Raw genomic sequence first — 22,537 nt, 5'->3', positions numbered from 1 at the left:
TTGTATATTGTTTTGACAAACACTTAAAAGTATCGTTTGAATAAGTTTCCTGGTTGAGTACTTTTCAGGTAAAATAATAATTTCCAAACTTTTCTTCCATGATGCGAGGACAAAGCTTTAAGTTTTCCCAGGTTTTCTTTTTACTCTAATGTATTTAAATCAAACAAAAATGTTGACTTCAGTCTTCGATCTTCCTATTTTTTCGCAATAGTATGCCTACTTATCCTTGTTGAAGAAAAAGCTTCAATCTGCCCTCTTTCTTGAACAGTTAACTTTTTACCTTACGATATCGTCACAAGTAGGACAAAAACTTCGATAAAATTAATCACAAAACTGCAAGTTGAAGGGTTTCCACAATCTTGTTAACTGAGGTGACATTTATTACAGTACAAGTACTTGCAGTTTTTAAAAATACTAGTGGCCATAAAGTTTTTACTCAAGCTGAAATGCTAACTTTGAATAAATCACTGCTTTTCTGGTTATTGCATGCTTTACAAATCCTGTCTGTTGCGTTATTTCTTACTAATGAACATTAATAATCAATAATACAATAATATTAAAATCCTTTTAATTTCATTTTCCTTTTTTCTAAGAAAATTATACCGGCCTTAAAGTTTTTACTCATACTGTACAAGAACACTTTCACCGTCCTGATTAACTGGTCCAACTAAGTTCTTAAGATTAAGTTGCTAAGTTTTTCTTCTATTTACAATCAAACAACAATTTAACCAAAATGTTGAATTCATTTTTATCTGTAAGTAAGACATTAATTCCAAAACGTTTCGAGCTTATTTATCATTGATTTTCGACGAAAAGCGGAAGCTTTCTGTTTTTCGCACGGCCAAGAAAATTTCTGCGGGAAAAGGTCAGAGAACTTGGCGAACAATTTTAGGTGAAAATTAAATCGAAAAATTTTCATTTAACTCTGCAAAAGCTTTTACAGCACTCAAATGTGTATTTTTCATAATTTTTTTAACTGTAAATCTCCGATCATGCTTTGTCAATTTTGCCGGTTGACCTTTTCTTACCTTGTTTTTGGTTTGATTTTTTTCTTTAAAGCATTTTATCAAGCACTTTACTATAGAATGGAATAAATTAAATAATTTAGAGACATTTCAAACCAATTTATTGCTACTGTGAGGAAAAAATTCAAATTTCGAATGGTGTTAGTGGTTTTTTACGAATACCAGCCATTTTCAAGTAATAATCACAATATTAAGGAATAAATAAACAAAAAATTAAAGCCAAATGACTTTTAAGGATCAACACAATGCAAAACTAATAAAAAAAACCGACATATGATAATTTTAATCATGAATTTATTTGAAAATATTTGACTGTACAATGACTTTTGTGGCGTATTATTTCTCTGTCTATTCGTTTATTGACCCTTTTGCAGAAGAAGATCCGTCAATATTTTGAAAAACACTAATGGGTTTTATTTAGAATGACATAGAAATGATGTGAAAAATATTGGACTTCATATTCGAATTCAGTTTTGGGTTATTTTGATTTTACTAAAAAATTTCAAAGTGTACATAGGGGACACATAGGGAGTCGCGGGATGTTTAGTTATTGAAAAGGGGGTCGGGAAGTGGAAAGGGTTGGAAACCACTGTTCTAAATGAATCAAAAAAAAAAATTGCTTTGAAAACTGTTTGCTAAAAATACATTTTGGCTTGTTATTTTTATAGATTTGAATATAAGAAACTACTATGTTAAATTGTACGAAATATCTACTTTCTAAAATACTTTTCTGCATTTCAAAAATAATTATTTATACAGGTTGAGTGGGTGACCATACAGTCACATCTGCTACATGCACAAATCATTACTTTTTAAGGACATTTTTTTTTAAAAAAAAAGGTAATACTTTATATTATGTAATATAGTGGTTGTTTATATTCAAATATATATAAGTTAAAAGCCAAAGTTTAAAATTCTGGGAATAAAGTTCAAATGTATACGTAAAAACGAAGTCGGTTTTAATAACTGCTTTGTCTCTTACCTGTTACTCTGATTTTTCCGATGTGTGAATGCACCATCTCTGCAACCATTTTGTTGTGCAAAACCTATAATTGGGTGAATTCATAAAAAAGTTTATCCAATTATTCATTAAAAATGTATTTAATTTTAAATAATGTTATAAAATATGCAATTAAATCTTTTAAAAGTTGAGTAGTTCAAAGTTAACCTCAGAGTTTTTAAACTGCAGTACATAATCTTTTGTCCTATTAAAATGTTTGCTGAAAAAAAAATCCTGTTCTACTCTCCTAATTTTTCATCATTTGAATGGTGTCATAATTATTAATATTGTCAAACCACCCAAGTGACTATAAAAAAAAAACCTTAGTAACTAGTTCCTTCTGAATAAAAATCTTTTGCAAGCCCATGCTATACTAAACTTTGCTATAAACTCAAAGAAATACTAATTTGTTTTGTGCTTTTTTTTTCTGCTTTCTAAGATTTTACATTTTTCTAAAATCATTAGTCATACCTAACGAATGACTAATTCTTTAGTAATACCTAACGAATGACTAATTCTTTAGTCATACTTAACGAATGACTAATTCTTTAGTCATACCTAACACAACTAGCAAAAATATTTCACTCTAATTGATAATACATTGCATGGTAGCCACTCTTTTTTTTTTTTTTTTTTTGCAACACCTAATTTTTGCTCATGTAAATATGAAATCTTACCCAAACACCAGCTTTAGCTGCAGTAATTTCAATAAGATTTCAGTATTTTGGAACAATTGGCAATATTGCATGTAGGCAGCAATATATTGCCTAGTTGCAGAACATACTGTATAATCTGCAAAACAGTTGTCCCAAGCATTGTAGATTCAAAGGAGCTGACTGTACTATATTTAGATTTTAGAGAGAATCTTTAGTTCAATAGAGTTATACAGGGATGTTTATAAGTTACATACTGGTTGAAAGGCAGAAGGGGTTTCACTGTTGTTACTAAAGAGTCTACAGATTAGAACTGCAGGAAGGTCAAAAGTTTTCTCTTTGTTAACAGATTCTGTTTAGTGATATAAAATATTTTTTACCTAATATTCATCAGCAATGTTTTTATTATTATTATTACTATTAAATAGTCACTAAAATTCAAACTTGTTTTTTTCCTCATTAGGAAAAAAAAACTTTTTGAAAAAAAAAAAAAAAGTTACTTTGGAAATGGTAACATTTTGTTCTTTGCAATAAAAAAAAATGCAAGCACTAAGCATTTTGGCTGTAGACAGGGCTATTAGGACTCGGCCGATGCATCGGCGCCGATGGTTCAAAAATTTAGCCATCGACATCGGCGGCCGATGCTAACTTGTAGGAAACATTGGCCCATCGGCCTTAAAAAACATCGAAAAGCCGATGGAATTGGCTGATGTTTTTGAAAAATAAGGACCTCAGTTGTTTTACTTTTCAATACAAAGGAAAGGGAGTTATTGTTTTCATATAAAATTGTTTACTTAAATTTCAGTATGGATTTCTATTTTAGTCACCCCTGAAAGAGTTTTTAATACTGCATTCAGGTACCAAACATGTTAATTATTGCATTGTTTCTTGCGGCTGGATGTACGTATCTCTCATAAGACATAACTCAAAAATGGTAAGCTGTAGAAGGCAAAATTTTCGCATATGGGGTGTGCGTACATTCTAGTTGTGCACTTCCCTTTTTGTTTTCAATCGGGTGTTCTAAAAAACCTATTTACTCATTTTTTGTGGCTATTAACTACTAAAAACTAATATAGCGTCTTAGACTGACGATCATTTGGTGATATATTGCCGAACTGGAGACCATGGAAACAAATATGAGATGGTGAAACAGGTTTTGTTTCATTTTGTTAGATTCCCGTTAAACCGGCGGTAATTTTTAATTTTTCGATATTTGTAACATTAATCACAGTAATGCAGTCTTTTCTGTATTGCTTCGGCGGAGCTACAAGTTTTGGGCCCGTCGAAATACCTTTTTGGGGTCCTATTTCTCTATCACAGAAGTTCTAAAATATTTATCATAAGCATTTTTGTAACTCCAACGGTGCCCCTATGGTTATGGGTCTCTCACGCAATTGCAACATTTGCTAAATTTTAAATCCGCCACTGCACGTCAAAACAAACTCGGGTGCAAGTTTTAAAAAGGTTTTTCTGCTCAATGTTTATGATTGTTTTAAACTATATTTTTACGACTATTTTTTGTATTTTCGAGTACACTTGCGTGCCCCTCCTCACACTCCCTCAATTTCTGAAATTATACTCTAGTTGTACTTCTTAATTGTTTAAAACTAACACCATTCATAAAATTATAGATTTTATTTTTTAAGATTTATCTATTGTTTAGGAAGAATTTACAGCAATAATGTAGGAAATTGATTAAAGACGTTTTGAATGGTGACATAATTCAGAAATCAAAGGGACTTTTTAATTTTTTTTTCAGAAGTGCTGAAGCAGAATCAGAAACTCTTCCGAAGCGTTGGTGGTAGCGTTTTTGTACTTAAAAAATGAGGCTGAAGTTGAATGTTGTGAGTTACTCCAAAACCAGAGGGTGATCCACTTACCTACCCTAGTCGTTTCAAGCATTTCTTAAATATTTAGCGATTATTTATTTTGGTCAAAAAATGTCATTTTGTGTATTTCTTATACTTGTTTCAATGATCTTTCAAATCCCTGCCAATCTTATCAATTTATTTCTGTTAGATTTTTTTGAGCAATCACGATTGCTGATTGTTCTCATTTGACAGTCCTTGACGTTACCCTGATATTATTCCCCCCTCCCCCGCCTCCCTCTGTCGCACTCCCGCCCACCGTCCTCCGCAGGCGCGCCCCCTCCGGTCCTGACCAGGAAACATCACGATCAAGGAAATTCAAAACTAGTATGTTGTGGCCATCACGAAACTTTCTTCTATATTTTTCCTTTTTCTGATCCCTCCCCATGCTTGACGAGGAAGCAATATTCCTAACAAAAACAAAATGACACATGCAAAAACTTGATGACCATCCCAATGTTTGAATTATTGTAAAAGCAAAGCAAAGAGCGAAAATTGAAAGTTACTTTAAAAGCCTTACTTGAATTAATTACAAATATTTTATTTATTAAAAAACATAAGATGGCAACAGTTAAAAATTTTAATTCATTGAGATAATATTTCCTATCATTTCCATACAATTAAAATCACGAGAAATACGCAGACGACAATCTATTACGATTTATCTTTCTTCTTGTTGCATTAATAAAACTATTTTTATTTGCAAAAAAAAAAAATCAACACCTCTTGGAGCGATTGGTGTCAAAATTGAACCAAAGCCTGTTTACGTATAGATTCACATATATTCCAAATTTCAAACAGAACGTAGCATTACTTCTTGAGATAGGGCACTCACAATGGAAAAAAAGAACAGGCGATTGCGCTACCCCCTTTTTAGCTGTTGACACCAAAATAAAATCAGCTCTTATACCCACTAAGGGCTACTTGTCAAAAAAATTTTGTTTGATTCCGTTCGTTATTTCTTGAGATACAGCAGTCACAATTCACGACAAAAAACGTTCTATAACTCAACCCCCGTTTGAGCTATTGACACCAAAATTGAATCAGCACCTGCTCCAGTTAAGGGCAACATATGGACCAAATTTTGTTTGATTCCGCCAGTTACTTCCTGAGGAATAGCAATCACGCATAACTCAAAAAACGTCCCATTGCTCCACCCCCCTTGGAGGAATTCGCGCCAAAAACCAATGGGCACAAGTTCACATAGGGTCACATATGTGTACCAAATTTCGTTCAATTTCATGCGATAGTTTTTGCTGTAGAGCGGCCACAAAAAACTGGTCACACACAGACGTGACACACACACAGACAGACAGACATTTTCCAAAAATAGTCGAAATGGACTCAGCACACCTCAAAACGTTCGAATCCGTCAAAATTCGAAATTCGAAAATTTGCACGAATCCAATACTTTCTTCTATATATTGGATATAGAAGAAAGTAAAAATTACAAATTGGTGGCATTCGAAAGAGCATTGGAAAACATGTTTATGGCACTGAAACTATGTGCCCTCGTGACCACGTTATCGAAATATGATGTCTTAAAAATTGCCGAAATTTTTAGTAAAGTCGCCAAATTTAGCGAGTTTTGTTCAGAAATGGAAGGTACCGCGCGAATTCAACATCTGCATCTGACAAGACATTTCACTTCCATATTTGGTCACCACCAAAGCGCGTGAGAAATATCGCATTAATTCTTTACTCGGAGTGACTACCATGGCGCGGGGTGTCGTAGCACAGATTGCGGCATTGAAATTTTTAGGGGCTTGTGTTCCGGGATATTAACGTGCAACTGCATAGGGGAAAACGCCACAGCCCGAAATATTTATTTTATTTTATTGTAAAAAACAATGGAATTTTTTGTTATTCTTAAGACTGTCTGTTAAAAAACTGATGTTTAAAACTTTTATGCTTCTGCGGGTGAAATATTTCCACTGAAAGAGTTTATTCGATGATGAAACTGTTTTGAAAAAAATATGATAACCGTAGAGAAACGGTAAACACACTTTAAAGTCTTTTTTTTTTTTTTTTTTGAAAAGTTGTAAATCTGAAGTCTTCAACAGTATCTAAATACGAAGAAAACGACATTTTTAAAGATTTCAAACCATGTTCTCAAATTTAAAAAAAAACGATTTCTGTCAGTTATTTCCAGTGTGTTTTTCGTTATGTGTATCGTTTTCAAGTTATGTGTAAACCCTCTAACAAGTCAAATAAAAAAAAAACTGTATTGATTTTTATTTTGCTCGTATTTGAATTCCCTTTTAACGTGAAACATAATTGGTAAAAGTGACTTCAGTATTTTTAATAAAAATGACTAAATAACATGCAATATGATGTGTATTTACGTTATAGCGACTTTCAGTTGCAGTGACAGACTTTTTCGAACTACAGGGGCTGTTGTAATGAACGTCGACTATAAAATTTTTGATAAGAATCTGTTATGAAGTAATTTCCGACATCGTTAGTTTTGCTGTGCAAATTTTTGACACTTACTATCCGTTGTTTTCTTTTTTTTAATTATTATTTTTTTCGATTTTAAATTAAACATTTTCGCTAGCAGTGGTCAGACAATAAAACTTCATGAATGATAATAACTTTTGAAAAAATAAATACGAGCTGGGATACTACAATCCATGATCATGTTCTTTCAACATCAAAAACTATCCATTTTATTTTCAATATATAAGCTTTAATAAGCATGTTGTTTTTTACTTATTCATATTAATTCTCATACATAATTATTAATTACTTACAACACATTTCATTACAAGAGTACAAACTTAAATTAGTTAAGTAAAACACACTTCAAATGCACTTAAATTCTGAAATGCATTATTATCACGATTACAAAGTTAAATCCTAGGTTCAATTTCGTTATAAAGTTGTAGCTCCTCTGGATAAAGCTCACTAGTCCATTTCACAGGCTTCATAGTTACTTTTTAATTTTACCCACACAAGTAAAGGGTTAATTCGAAACATCGTTTACGCGCTTTGCAGATGACCAGAAATGGAAATGAGAGTCTTGCTAGACGCAGGCGATGAAATCACGTGGTATTTTACATTTCTTGACAAGTCTTTAAACTTGGCGAATTTTCGTAAGATTTCGACAGACTTTGACCCCCCCCCATATCTCAAAAACAAAAGGACGAGGGCACACAATATTTGGGTCAAATTTTTTTCTAAAGATACTCTTTCGAATGCGTCCATTTTTAACTTTTTTCATGATTACTGAACTCGTGATGTTTCCTGGTGAGCAATGTCCCCCGAAATCTGCTTCTCCTAGTCGGTGGCGTCCATGTCCTACACACGCTCATACACACACACGCCATACACAAGTCTATGCACACACAAGCCTACACATGCACAAGCGCCTACACACACACACACATGCAGAGACATTCACGCCTACGTGTGTGCACAAGTCTACGCACACACAAGTCAACACATTGCATGCGCGCCTACACACACACACAACTATACACACGTAACCGCCCAAGAGAAGGGCAGGTTTGGGGGGAAATGAGCAGTTTCTAGAAACAATAACTCCAATGAGCAGGGTCCTGTCACAACTCGTGATTGCGAAAACCATAATTTGAATTAAAATATTAGAACTCAAATTAATTTTTTTTACTTTTTTTTTGCCATCGGCCAACAGCATCGGCCATCTTTGAACAATCGGCCAACAATCGGCATCGGCCCATCGGCCAAAAAATGCCATCGGTCGAGCCCTAAGGGCTATGGGTTTCAGAGTTTGGGTTTCCCCCCTAAGATCTTGGGATTTCAATGGAGACTTTGGGTTCTAGAGATTTTCTTAGGTTTCGGGCTTTATTTTTGAAAAAGATACTTTCATAGAATATTTTAAAGATAAGGCATATTTTCACACCCATATCATTTTTTGGCTAAGCAATCTGGAATGGAGGCTTCTTTCATGCGCTTGCTATAACTATTTTATAAGATTGGGTTGGGAAGAAACAAAAGGAAAAATAACTTCCCAGTTCAAGCCTGAATCTAATTTATTTCTATATGTGGTAAACCTTTCCAGCCTATCTGTTTTGTACTATCTATATACAATGGAATCCCGTTACAACAAACTTCAAAGGACCGTAAATTTTGTTTTGTTTTAACGGGTATTTTGTTGTAATGGAAATTAAATCAGGACCGAAAATTCCATTTTGTTGAAATGGATATTTCATAATATTGGTATTCATTGCAACGGGATTTCACTATAGTTGTATCAAGCCTTTTTTTTTTTGCGGCAGATAATTTTCACATCTTTTCAAAGAAAATTATTCCAAAGAAATTATTATTGAGCATTTTCACATTTCATTTTTTACTATTATATTTTTTTTATCATATCATTTTTAAAATGAATAATGGAGTAACTACAAAAAAAAGTGAATAAATTTTAAGAATTATTGGTCTTGGAGTTTTTGGGCTAGATGTTGGGAATTTTATGAGTCTAATCTTTGGTTTTGCAAAAAATCATAATGGCAGCCTTATAGTTGTAGGAGATGAAAACGTTTCCCATTCCTATGGATAAAGTGCCTAACTTAATGGTGACCAAACATGTTATGCTTCTTCTTTTACACAGCAGGATATTTTACCACTAATATTTAGAGAAAGTAAACAGGGACATGAAACATTCATAATACTTTTTTGCTGTCTCCAAAAAAGCCTGTCATAATTAGGGACAACTGTGTTTGTATGAAGTTATTTATTTTTAATAAATCATCAAATATTTTGCAACATTTATACTCGTAAAGGTAACCACATTAAAACTGTAGCATCCACAATACATTAGTTTATAAAAGCAAGCCTGAAAGATCTTCTACTTAATGCACTTTCTTAATAATTTTTTTAAATGTCAGCGCAATGTTCTTGTCTTATGCCAGTCGAGTTAGCAATCAGGGTGCGCTGGTTCACTTCTCCAACTGTACCCTAATTTGGTTTGATGTCCGACTTCAACTGTACACAAATGGCATATAGACCCGTTTATGGGATAGGCAACCACTGGCAGCATAACAACATATTCAGACAAAAATAGGGAAGTACAAGAGAGAGAAAGTACATCCATGCCCCAGCAAGGGATTCGAACCCGGAACCTCCCCATTCTCAGTCAGACTCCTCTGACCACTAGAAAATGCCGGATCAGCTTAATCCTCATAAAATGTAAACATTTATCGATGATTCCATTTCATTTTCATGACATAATACTTTTTAATTTTAGTTTTTGACAAAAAAAAATGATATGTGTAATCTCATTTTCCATTTGTTAAAATTAATACGTAAATTTCATACTTGAGGATGCTTAAAAACTTCCTCCATGGTATTTACAGGGCCATACGGCATGCCACTTTCTTTAAAAACTGATAACCAATGATCTGTTGTTTCTGAGCAAAAACTGAAATGCAAAAGAATGCCTTTAATGTAACTTGTTTTATGACATAATGTTCAAATTAACAACTCATCATACTAAATAACTTTTACTTCCAATAACTCGAATTTAAAAAGATTTTTGAGATGAAGTTGATCCCGAAATCATCAGTTCTTAAAAATAAAATTCTTATGAATTTTCAATTTTGAATTTTTTTACAAGTGTAACTAATGAAAACGAATGAAGGGAAAAAAAGGAATGGATTAAAACTGCAAGAAAATTTTATATTACGATTAGAAAAGTGTTATACCTACAACTTATTTTAAACTTCCACATTGTTACAATATTAATTATTAGAAAACCATGCATACATGATCGTATTTCTGTATTAACACTAATTTAAAATGCAAACATTGAATATATGCGTTTCTGCTGTGTTGCCGTTGTACTATGTTTTTCTTCATACAAATAAAAATTTCAACCTAAATTAAAAATAAACGATTTTGAAATGTTTAGCATAGTTGTCAAATTCTGATTTTGTAGAAATTGAGCAAATAAAAAACAAGTTATCTCTGAAAATTTAGTTACTGAAACAACTAATTTTACATATGATGTTTGAAAACATTTAAAATTAAAAACATACCATACAACAAAAATTTTTAAAATATTATACAATACAAAGCTGAAGTATTATTAATTTAATAATGTACATAACTAGCGGTACTGGCCACGACATTGCCTGTGGCAAAAATTTAAAAGAAGATGCATGAAGCAACTAACAGAGTATACAGCGGTGCTCACTTGGGGGGGGGGGGGGGGGGGTCATGGTGCAGACTGCTTGCACCATTGAAATTTTTAGGGAGGGGGTGTTTTTAGGGGTATTTCTCTCATTTTTAGGGGGGTCTCCATGATATTGATAGGTTGCGCCCTTGCCCTTGGGGGGGGGAGCACCCTTGGAGTATACAAGCAAATACCAAAGAGTTCGCAGCCTCTGGAAGTTACTGAGCAATTCTGCCTTCTGGTGGTAGCATGTAGCTTTAAACAGAATATATGCATAAATATTAAAACCACAATAATTACATAGATGAAAGTTCTGCTTCAAGGACTTGTCTGTTTTTTACTCTATCTTTATTAGTTAAGAACATAACATCTTCAGCAAGATTTTCAACATTCAAAAGCTAGAAAAAAGTACATAATAAGTTTCAATTTCCACAATAAAAAAAGAATTTAAATTTAATAATTACAATCAAATTATTTTACGCACATTTAGTTTATTTATTTTTCATTCCTTAACTGTAACAGCTTATGGTGAAGGATTTTAAAAACATTTCTAAGCTTCAGATGCAATTGAAACTATGTCAAGTACATAATACAAAGTTGAAATATGAAATCAAAAGAAAAATAATTAAAACATTGCAAAATGCAAGCGAAAGGAATTGCTTAAGGTTTAGAGTTTACAGTACATGTATATTAAGAACGTAAATTGATGCCTTATTTTGAAACAACATGTATGGTAATGCACTTCGATTATGTGATGCATCACCAATCAAGTAAGTTTACAACTATTAAAATAATCATAAAATTAATGCTAATATAAAATTATAGCCATGGCTTGTTAATATGTTTTCATGGAAAAAAAATTACGTTTTGAATAAATTATTAACAAAAACCTCGATTTTAAACATTTTTTTATTTTTTTGCATAGGTGTAACGAAGATTCAAACTCCCATAAGGGAAAATCAAGCAGAGGTGTAACCTGAGAGTGTTTTTTAAACTACTCTCCTTCCTCTCTGAACCTTTGCCATTGCATTATGTAGCCAATACAAGTGTGGTCACATACAGACCTAATAAAAATTTTATGAACGAATCCTTCCCCAGACAAAAATTTTGGTTGCAAGGTTCTAGGGCAAGTAGATACGGTTACTTTCCCCATCTGCTCTTAAAAAAATATCAGGCTTGAGAGTTCAATACGTAAAAAACGCCGGAAAATGAGTGTAAAGCTTAAAGTTATAGGGGGGGGAGAGAAAAATTGTATTTTGTACAAAAGTGAAGGAAAATATAACTAAAAAATCATACAATTTTTAGTCATACATATCACATTACTTTTTAAACCTGAAATACACGATGCATACTAAGAAATATAAAAAGTACATTGCTCCCCCTTCCCTCCAACCCTTCCTACAAATGAAATACAGAAACAATCTAATAAAGCACAAAATTTGCAAATGATTTCAAACACTTGAAAATTGTTTTTTATTAGTGTTGCTTTATGTTTTAGACTTCATAGAATATTTCTAAAGGTAGATAAAACTGTTTGTTAAAACAAATTTATTAGAATACAAATACAAATGTGACGACCAGCTACAGGCTCTGGGTCCAGCTAGGCTGGTCCTAGTCAGTTTATTAGTCCTCAGTGACAATCAATGGCTGTCTTAAAACTATCCACCCCCTTGCTCATTACTGCTTCTTAATAATATGTACTAACAAATACAGGGTTTGTCCGGAAAGTAACAGGACTGAGACGATTTAAAAAAATTTATTGAGCCAATTGTTATAATTCTTTAAAAACTTTCAAAATAGACTCCTGCGTCGATGCAGCGCTGCCAGCACGATTTCCAAGCATTGAAGGCGTCACGGTGGGCATTCTCCGGAATAGCCTTTAGAGCCGCGGTGCATGCTGCTTGGATCCCCCTGTTGTCTCAAAATGCTTGCCTTTCATCTGCCTTTTCAGGTGAGAAAACAAAAAAAAGTCTGGGAAGGTCACATCTGGGCTGTAGGGCGGCTGCGGAAACGTTGGAATGCCGGCCTTGGTCAGGTAGCTGTTCACCAACTTCGCGCACACCTTGCGCATGTTCAAATGCACTGTCACAATGTCATGAACCACAGATTTTGGTAAATTTAACATTTGGGCAATTAAACGAATACTTAGTCGACGGTCTGAGTTCAAAACTTTGCGCACACGAGTCACATTGTTGGTGTTTCTCAAAGTCGAAGGTCTTCCAGAGCGGTCTTCATCGGCGACCTCTTCCGGCCCGCCAAAAAGGCCTGGTGCCACCGAAACACACCACTTCTTGCTAAAGCAACATCTGGGTAAAAATGCTTGATCGTATCAAATGTCTCTGTTGCAGATTTACCGAGTTTCACACAGAATTTAATCGCGTACCTCTGCTCTAACGTACGCTGCATTTTTGGCTTGCACCACTCACAAGAACACGTCATGCGAAAATGCCTGTCCTGACTCTTCAGGTGCTCGGAGACAACCAACTAGCCGCACGTTCGTTAGCTAGGAATGCCCTCTACCGAATGCAGTCGGTGCGTGCATGCTCCGAAGTACAGTCGCGGCGGAAGAAAATTAGTCCTATTACTTTCCGGACAAACCCTGTACTTACTAGTTCATAATCATTATAGTAATGCATTAAAACGTTTTCAATACATACTCTCTTAACAGTAAAATTGGAATAATTTTGATTGGTAGAATGAAGCAGATATAAGTGATGTTAAGAAGAATGCTAAGTAGACAATGTTCTTTGAAACTGAAATTGGGGGCTTTAGCTGAAATATGTGATCAACCAAATTTATTAGAAACAAAACATCAAAACTTCAATTTAACCAAAAAGTAGCTTCAAAGTGCAGTTTTTTCTTCTCTCTCTCTCTCTCTCTGTGTGTGTGTGTGTGTTACCTTACTTATTTACAATTATTTTTCTGTACTGGAAATTACTGCTTAATTTAGCTTTGATGTGTGATGAATTGAAATTTTATTTTTTTAAGAGTGTCCACTTAGTAACTCCTAGTTTTATTTATTTATTTTTTTTAATTATTTATTTAATTATTTATTTATTTATTTATTTATTTATCTTTTTTTTTTTTTTTTTTTTAATGATGAAATGAGAAAAGTTACTCAGAAAAAAACCCATAAAAGGGCTAATCAGTTCATCAAAATCATTTAAACATTCCATTTAATTTTGTTATTAAAATTTCTAATTTCAGAAGTCAGAACAACTTTAAATTTCTTTAAATTTGAAAGCACCATTTTCTATAAGTATCATACTTTGTAGGTATAGGAAAGGATCAAAGAAATCATTAAAAAAAATAATAATAGAATTCAAAAAAAAAAAAAAAATACGCATATAAATGACTACATGTACTCATTTCTTTAGTTATTGAAATTCAGCAGTTATTAAACAGACATACAAGGAAAATGTGCAGTACCAACATAAGACTTTTTAATACCAACATTAATGGCAGAAGATGGTTTATAGCAAAAACAAAAGCAACATAGCAAAAAAACTTTTACCTGACATAATGTTTTGAACTGTTTATTACTAGCTGCACCAACAGTAATGTAACCATCTTTGGTTTTGAAAGCTTTGTAAGGAACAATACTTTCGTGTGCTGTACCCCATCTTTTTGCTTCCTGGTTTGCATTAAGATAATTTGATCCAATATTTGCCAATAGTGATACCTAAACACAATATTTATAAATTCATATTTATAAGCTTTAACAGTTTATAAAATGAAATATTTGAATGCTTTAACGAGAGACTTTCTTTTTTTTACGTTGACGAAATAAACAAGACAAAAAGTGAAGTATAAATTGCACAGTATTCATGAATAGTTTGTTTAATTTACTGAATCTACTTCAGTTTTGGCAATCATTAATGCGAATTATTTTTGCTTTAAAAAATAAGCATTACAAGTAATCAACAGGTTTTATTTCTTTATTTTATTATTAAGAATTTTTGCTGTAAAAATTGCTTGAAGTAACAAACATACTTTGGCAGTGAATTACCACTTTCAAGGTAGAACTACATGCAATGTACCAGACAGCCCAGTTATCACATCTAGAGACAGGTTTTGATCTTATTAGAACTCATCAATCTGATTAGTAAATAACTCAGCTAGAGGCAGATATCATTTTATTGAAGCTAAGAGCACCAACAAATTAGAAGATAAAGGAAATTTATCTCTTGAGAGAGTGTCTGCAGCATGGTGCAGTTTGACGCATGAATTGAAGGCAAAGCTTGGGTATTTAGCAGTAAGTTACCGCCTCTAAGCCAGGGCTAAGGTAGACTCACTTGCAATACACCAGACAAATAGATTATCATCCCGAAGATGACATCTGTCCCCAGCTCGGTTGCTCACTAATCCAGACTGATGAGTTCTAATAAGAACCAAACTGCAATCTCTGGATGTGATAACTGGAGTGTCTGGTATATTGCATGTAACATACTTTGGTCTGATTTTAAAAGTTCCATTGAACATTAAATTAATTAATTATAACCATTTACTTGAGTTGATAAAAGATCACAATCTATTTTTTGCCCCAGACCAGTCTTCATTCTTTGAATCAGAGCAGCCATTATCGCACCATGAGCGTACAGACCAGTAGATAGATCTGTTACAGCAACTCCAACTTTGCATGGTTCTCCATTCTCTGGACCTGTAATGCCCAACAAGCCACCAACAGAAGCAGCAATAACATCAAACCCAGCTTCAGAGCTGCAGGGCCCACTCGATCCATAACCTACATTGGGTAAGAGCATAAAACATGTTATTGTTGGCTTTACAAGTGAACCAAACCCAGTGGCAAGACACAGCATATGAGAGCCAAGGCCTACTATGACCATCCCTGTTTTCCTGATCAAGGGATCTGGGGCGCAAGGCAAACGTTCCAGTTAGGTGAGACAACCAGAGTTTAGTCCCCAAATGCACTTCCTGGGAAAAGAACCCGGGCCTGTGTCCTGGAAGCGCAAAGCTACCACTGAGCCACTGGTCTTTGGTTTTACACTACCTTAAGAGATTTATCATGATCAGGTGATGTAGTAAACGTAGTCCACATGAATCCTCAGTGGTATATTCAGACCTACAAAGCGTCCACGTAAATAAAAGAAAAAAAATTGGGGTACGTAAGATTTAATTATGGATGGTTTTGAGACTGAATCCCATTTAAGCAGATTATTGCTAGGGGAAAGAAAAATACAGAAATATTGCAGAAATGAGTTTTTGAGATACTTGATGAAACACACTTTGAAATTCAGAATAGACAACAGGAAAATGTTACAATTTGACTTTTATTTTGTACGTTGTTTATAGTCGAAAACAAATTAGCAATCATGTAAGATAAAGCTGAAGTACAATAGATAAAAATACAAAAAAAAAAAGATTAAAAGTTTGCAGATACTACGTTTTATTTTCCCATGGCAGGTTTTTACTAAAATTTAACTTACATGTATTAAACAAATAATACATACTCTAACCCAGTGCTTCTTAACCATTGGCCTGCCAGCAATTTTCATGTGGTACTGAATAGCTAGTAAAAATTAATCTATATCATTTTGCAAGTTATAAATTAATTTATGAAAGAAAACTCTGGATTCATTTCACTTAATGAAAATGTTGTAAATTATATCTATCATGTATGGACTGCTTAGAATTCGGAAGGGTACAAAATGGTCCTCAGTGGTGAAATGATTAAGAATCACTCATGGGCGCCCATATGCAAAATTTTAAGGGGGGACCCATGGAACCACTGCTTTAACTGACAGTAAAAAAAACAATCTAAGAAAAATGGGGCAATAACAATTGTAGCTAGATTTTTTCCTACAAAGAACTTGGTCCTTTTTCAGCATTTATTTTGATCATCAGTCAAATTACTAAAATCTTTCAAAAAAATCCAGTTTCAAATTGCATTTTCCATTGTTAATGAACATAAGTTTTTGTCCTTAAAAACTCAAACATCATTTACATTATTTGCATTGATTTGTCAATGTGAATCAAGATCAAAGTTTTTTTTTTTTTTTTTTTGCATAGGATTTTCATTGCACTTTTCTTCAATCATAATTGGTTCATTCTACCACAGAGAAAATATATTTGTCCCTTATACTTAATTCAATTTTTTCACTTAGTTTTATTTCCTTACTCCAAAGGAGTTATTTGTAATTAAAATACAATATTTTACCAGGAGATCTTTTTTACATAGCTCATGCAAAGATAATCATTTATAACTCATAACTACTTATCCTCTAAGTCTGAACTTAAACATATAAATATACAAACCAGTAATGGAACAATATATTAAATGTGGGGCACTTGACTTCAGTTCTTCATAACCAAGTCCAAATTTATCAAGCTTCCCAGGAATAAAATTTTCTACTAAGACATCACTTTTTAAAGCGAGCTGTAAAAATAATAGGCAAAAAAAACAAGTATAAATTTTTTTAAAGAAAAAGTCAAGTAAATTGCAATAATTAATTTCTAATTTTATAATATAACTAATTTGCAGAGGGCCATGAAATACATTTAATATAAAAGGTTCTAAACAGAACTTTACTTCCCAAGGTAAAAATTTGTCTGAGGCAGAAAAAATAAAAGATCAGAGGAATTCTTATGCTATACAACAAAATGATGGATTTTGTTAAATATAGAAACAGAAGACAGGTTTTTAAATCTCAAAATTGAAAAAAAAAATTAAAATCTTATCTCAAATAGTAATTTGAAAAGTATCAGTAATGCATAGGTGAATTTCCATTTATAAAACCTGACTTTTTTTTTATCTCTCTACATTTATCCTAGTTCTAAATCTTTGATATTTAAATTTCCTCCCAATAGATATTTTACTCCTAAGTTTTTCCCCCCTGAAGTTAAATTGGTTTTTAACCGGAAGAGAAACATTTTATTAAAATTATTATCAGCCTTATGATATTTTCTGACATTGCTCCCATGATTTTCCAAGCATTTGTCATAGCGTGGTACAGGTTTTTGTATACCTATTTGTAGAAAGTTGCCGCCAGTGTAGTCAATCATGGGGTAACATTTTCTCTGAGCTCATCATTGATGTTGTGCCATCAACCAGCAAGGAAACACTTTAGATGCCTTAAAAAAATGAAAGTTGATGGGAGCGAGGTCTGGTAGTCCAAAGAATGTTCGAACCAACCACCCTGTAAAAGTAATCATGGTTGACTACACAGATTGCAACTTTCTAAGAATAGGTGTACAAAAACTTGTACCATGCTATGACAAATTCTTGGAAAATCATGAGAGCAATGTTGAAAAATAGCGTGAGGCTGATAGATTTTTGTGCAATCATTTTCTTTGCTTAATCTGTACTTGTTCTTTTTTTATTTTAAAACAGTACTTACTTTAAAAACAGCCCTTGTATAAAAGCCCCAAGTTAATCACAATATCAAGAAATGATCCAAGAAATAAATCCCATTCTTCTAGAAGCACAACTATGAACACCTGAGGGGTTCTAAAAGGGGATGACATTGTGCAATGTCATTTCTAAGACCAACTCAAACATGCTTCACAAAGCTGAGATTCAGAAACTCCACGAAGTCTTTGAGATTAAGAGACTTCATGGATTCAGAAACTTTGAGGTTTAGAGATTTCTCTGCAGATTTGAGGTTGGAGACTTCATGAGGTTCAGAGACTTCATTCTTTTTCTGGTCCAAATTTCGACCAGAAAAAGAATAATTACAACAAATATAACGAAAAAGAAGATACAAAAATAAAGGTTAAATAGAATGACAGAAAAACCTACATCTTTGATCAATTCTCTGCCACCATGCTCTTTCATATTTATTGCAATACTCTAAAAAAAGAATAGATACAATTATTGTGGGAAACATATTCAATTACTATTTTACTCTCCAGAAGAGAAAATTTAATACATCTTTTCAAAAACAGCCAAAAACTTTACTAAAATGGCAGAAGTTTATATGAGGCAGCAAGAAGTAAAGGGATGTAAGTAGTCATTTTCAAGTTTTGAGTAAAACACGTTTAAAAATTATTTCCTATGTAAGCTTTCATTGAATTTTTTTTCTAATTCATGCTGTACAACAGCGTCTATCAGGGCTACTAGTAGCTCTCTTGCTCCAAGACAGTAGAAAAGTTTCACCTAGCATTTGTACTGGCTATCCCCAAATTTTTAATTTTGCCACTTACATCCCTTTGCTTCTCACTGCTTTATATGTAACACAACATAATATCACAGCATAATTTAAATCTTTACTAATAATAAAGCTGAAAATCTCACTGTCTGGATGTCCGGAGGATGTCTGGATGTCCAGAGGATGTCTGGATGTCCAGAGGATGTCTGGATGTCCAGAGGATGTCTGGATGTCCAGAGGATGTCTGGATGTCCAGAGGATGTCTGAATGTCTGTAGGATGTCTGGATCTCTGTGACGCGCATAGCGCCAAGACCGTTCAGCCGATTTTCATGAAATTTGGCACAAAGTTAGTTTGTGGCATAGGCACCTTGAAGCGATTTTTCAAAAATTCCATGTTTCTTTTTCTATTCCAATTTTAAGAACAAAATTATCATAAGATGGACCAATAAATTACGAAATTATCATAGTGTGGAACCGTAACATGGGCACAAGCCAATAGGTGAGATACAAAATTATCATAACGTGGAACCATAACATGGGTACAAGCCAATTGGCAAGAAAATTCATCATACATTATTTGTAAATATACAGGCGAACCAAAAGATCTTTTAATTTTTCTATTATGGGCAAAGTCGTGTGGGTACCACTAGTAACAAATAAATGATAAAAGGAGCTAAAATTCTTAATCAGTCACTCCAAAGGTAGCGAAGTAATCTTCTTCATCATTGCATAAAAAAACAGATCAGCAGCAGTTCAATAAAGTGAGCCAGAGGCTTACTTTTTATTCTTGCAATAGCTGTTTTCAAATTTTAACTCTTTTTGTAGTATTTGTGCTTTTAATTATGTTGTGCCATTTTACTTCTGGCTCACTTGCCCACTACTCCTTAAATGCATTGATGAAGAGGGTTGCTTGGTTTTGTCTCAAAATGGTTGTTTGTGAATTTTAATAAAAATAGGAGAAATTTAAAAGGATTTGTTTTTAAAAAAAACTCCCCAAAAAAAGGGATTTTTTAAAAGAAATCAGGAGATTGGGAGAAATGAGTGGAGTGCAGGTATGAAATATGCTGTAATGGTTGAATTAACATTGGTCATACATAGAGATGAAAACAGTCGGGAAAAAACCGGCAAATTTCCGAAAAAACCCGAAAAAAAACGTTTTTTTCCAAAGGAATAAATTTCCACTTTGGAAAAATTAAAATTAAAAAAAAAGAAGAATTTTTCCAACTTTTCAGGGTTTTAATTGAAATTTTCAGCAAAAAGTGATTAGAAATTTATCACGATTAAATTCTGATGCAATTTTCTCCCTCCTCCCGTTTTATGTTAAAATACTGTCTAAAGTTAATGCAAGTTGTTGTATGGCACAGTAATTTACATATAGATCAAAAAAATGTTTAACAATACTTTTTACAAAAACGCTTAAACCAATAACCTTAGTGAAGAATTTATTTTCCTTCTTCATAAAACAAACAAGCATAACTTTAATCACAAAACTATGTTTCTGCTGACTGCGAACCAAATGTACAGGGTGCGGCAAAAAAAAAACCCCGGGCAAGCAATTTTCCAAGAAACTTTATTAAAAATAAATAAACTAACAAAACACAAAATATAATAATATGAGAAGACCTTTAGCAATCATTAAATTAATTGGTTTCAAAATTCAAACTAGCAGCCTTTTGCAGTAATACAGAGATGGAAATGCTTCTTGAAATTTTCATTCAAGGGCAGCAAGTCCTTTTATCAATCCTATTCCCTATAAAGCAATTAGTTTAGAGAGTTCAATTTTATGTGTAGTTTAGGGTAGACCTTTGACTCTAAAATAGGCCATACAGTGTAATAAATGGGATTCAGGTCGAGCAAGTAGAGCGTCCACTCAAAAGATGATATCTTGTCAAAAACAATGCGCTTTGCACCACTCTTGTCTTTTTGGCCATATGAATCGGTAAGGAGTTAAAGGAAAATGTTCAGTCTCTACAATGCTGAAGTGCTCTTAGGCCCACAGAAGTACAATAACTTCTAAAATGTCCTTCTGGTTCACTTTTTGATTCATTTTACGGCCCTCATCCACAAAAATCTCGGGGGGGGGGGGGGGGCTCTGATATTTTCCCCATGGTTTAGCAGGATATTTTCCCCATGGAAACCGACTTTAGTACAGATTAGAGCTAATAAAATTTAACATTTTTGATAACTGATTCATTAATGGCTGGAGAAAAAATGTTTTTACATTTTTACAAAGAAAAAAATATTAAAAGGAAGAAAAAGTTCTCATTTTTTAAGGGAGGGGGGGCTTGAGCTCCCACTCCCCCCCCCCCCATATGGAAACCTATGGTGTCTACAGACCAAATCCTATGGTTCTGGGGGATATGAATCGGTTGAACAGTAAATCAGTGAAAGGTATCTCTTCCAGCGTGGACTTGCGGGCCCGTCTTAAACGTTTCTGGCATCTTTAGAGTCATACGAATGCCTGAATTTTTGGAACTTCCAAAATTTCTGTTTGAGCTGTTTTTTCCTTTAGTCGCACATATTGGTCAAATTCCGACAAACGACTGCTCTCGTGGAAACCCGAGGATTTCATTGAACTCACTTTTGGATGAACTGACGATAAACTGAAATGTTCACTGTTCATTTTTGTACACTTTCCGGACATCGATTATCATTTCCAAGCCACTTGAAACAGCATGCCATTTCAAATACTGTTTTTCTAGGCACAATAAGCAAACAAACTGTCGTTCAACTTGGTTAAACAACTGAAAATAGCAGGTATTTCGCTTAAAATTGTAAGAAAACCGAAAAACAATACATAAAGTAGGTAATATATTGTAAATTATTTCCTGATAAAGTGAGAAACAAAAATAAATTAGGTACTCATTAAAATGAAATTACCTTTCTTCCATTTGACGATACAATTTTTGTCCGATATTTTTTTTTACCGCACCCTGTATACTGCCGTACTAAACAAAAAGGGGGACTTGGCAGTTGGGCTCAAGCTGAAATATTGTATGTTAAAGTGTGGCTCTTCCATATATTTGATTCAGATGTCTTTTTTTTTCTTTTTTTTTAAAGAATTTTTTAAAACAATAGCTTTTGATCAAATGACACTAAAACATTTTATTTATTAAGTAAAATATGAAAGACAGAACAACTTGGCTATAATAACTCAAATTTGAAAGGGCTGGTATGACTACTTTTACTACTGTGCTTAGCACGGCCGTATGAATAAACTTAAACTCCAGTTCAATTTTGGTTCAGCTTAAGAAAAACCAATTTAGTTTTGATTTGGACTTAGACTGGATTGGAAAAAATCAAAACTCAATAGCTTTCATTTTCAGACAGTAACATTGTATTATTTTTCTTCCAAAAAAAATATCAATCATGTTTGAAAGCCAAAAATTTCAGAAGTTTCAAAGGCTATCTCAAATAGAAAATGTAATTGTTATGATTAGACACACATTACCCAATATTATTCGTTGAGTGACGACTTGACGTATTTCTGGGTTTGACCATGAAAGCCCTCTACTCAGTTATAAAACAAAAAGGTTTTTTCTTCTAATTAATCTTACCTTTTTGTGTATTTCTGTCAAGCAGAAAAAGATGTGTAGATAGCATATATTTTTTAATGCTTAACCCTTTATATGTTACAAGAAACACAGAGCTGTTAAGAAACCCAAATTTTTTTCATTAAGAAATCAAACTTTCCATTTTTCCCCGAAAAAAACTGGTAAAAAACCGTT

At 33.3% G+C, this 22,537-nt stretch overlaps 1 protein-coding gene across 4 annotated transcripts in view; it reads right to left on the bottom strand.

Annotated features, from left to right (window-relative positions):
- Positions 1-22,537, bottom strand: part of LOC129223357 (succinate--hydroxymethylglutarate CoA-transferase-like) — a 56,958-nt gene that overhangs the window by 16,902 nt on the left and 17,519 nt on the right. For 3 of the 4 annotated variants that reach the window (XM_054857932.1, XM_054857933.1, XM_054857934.1), the window contains exons 5-11: positions 18,460-18,510; positions 16,977-17,097; positions 15,209-15,444; positions 14,215-14,382; positions 11,001-11,098; positions 9,845-9,947; positions 2,008-2,071 (exon numbers count right to left, since the gene is read on the bottom strand). In XM_054857932.1, the coding sequence (XP_054713907.1) occupies positions 2,008-2,071; positions 9,845-9,947; positions 11,001-11,098; positions 14,215-14,382; positions 15,209-15,444; positions 16,977-17,097; positions 18,460-18,510 (841 nt within the window). The remainder of the gene's footprint in view (positions 1-2,007; positions 2,072-9,844; positions 9,948-11,000; positions 11,099-14,214; positions 14,383-15,208; positions 15,445-16,976; positions 17,098-18,459; positions 18,511-22,537) is intronic. The other variant, XM_054857935.1, reaches the window with a different exon arrangement.

This window comes from Uloborus diversus, chromosome 5 (assembly GCF_026930045.1).
Source record: "Uloborus diversus isolate 005 chromosome 5, Udiv.v.3.1, whole genome shotgun sequence".
NCBI lineage: Eukaryota > Metazoa > Arthropoda > Arachnida > Araneae > Uloboridae > Uloborus > Uloborus diversus.
The sequence above is the reverse complement of the archived record's forward strand: the minus strand, read 5'-3'. Positions and strand labels throughout refer to the sequence as shown.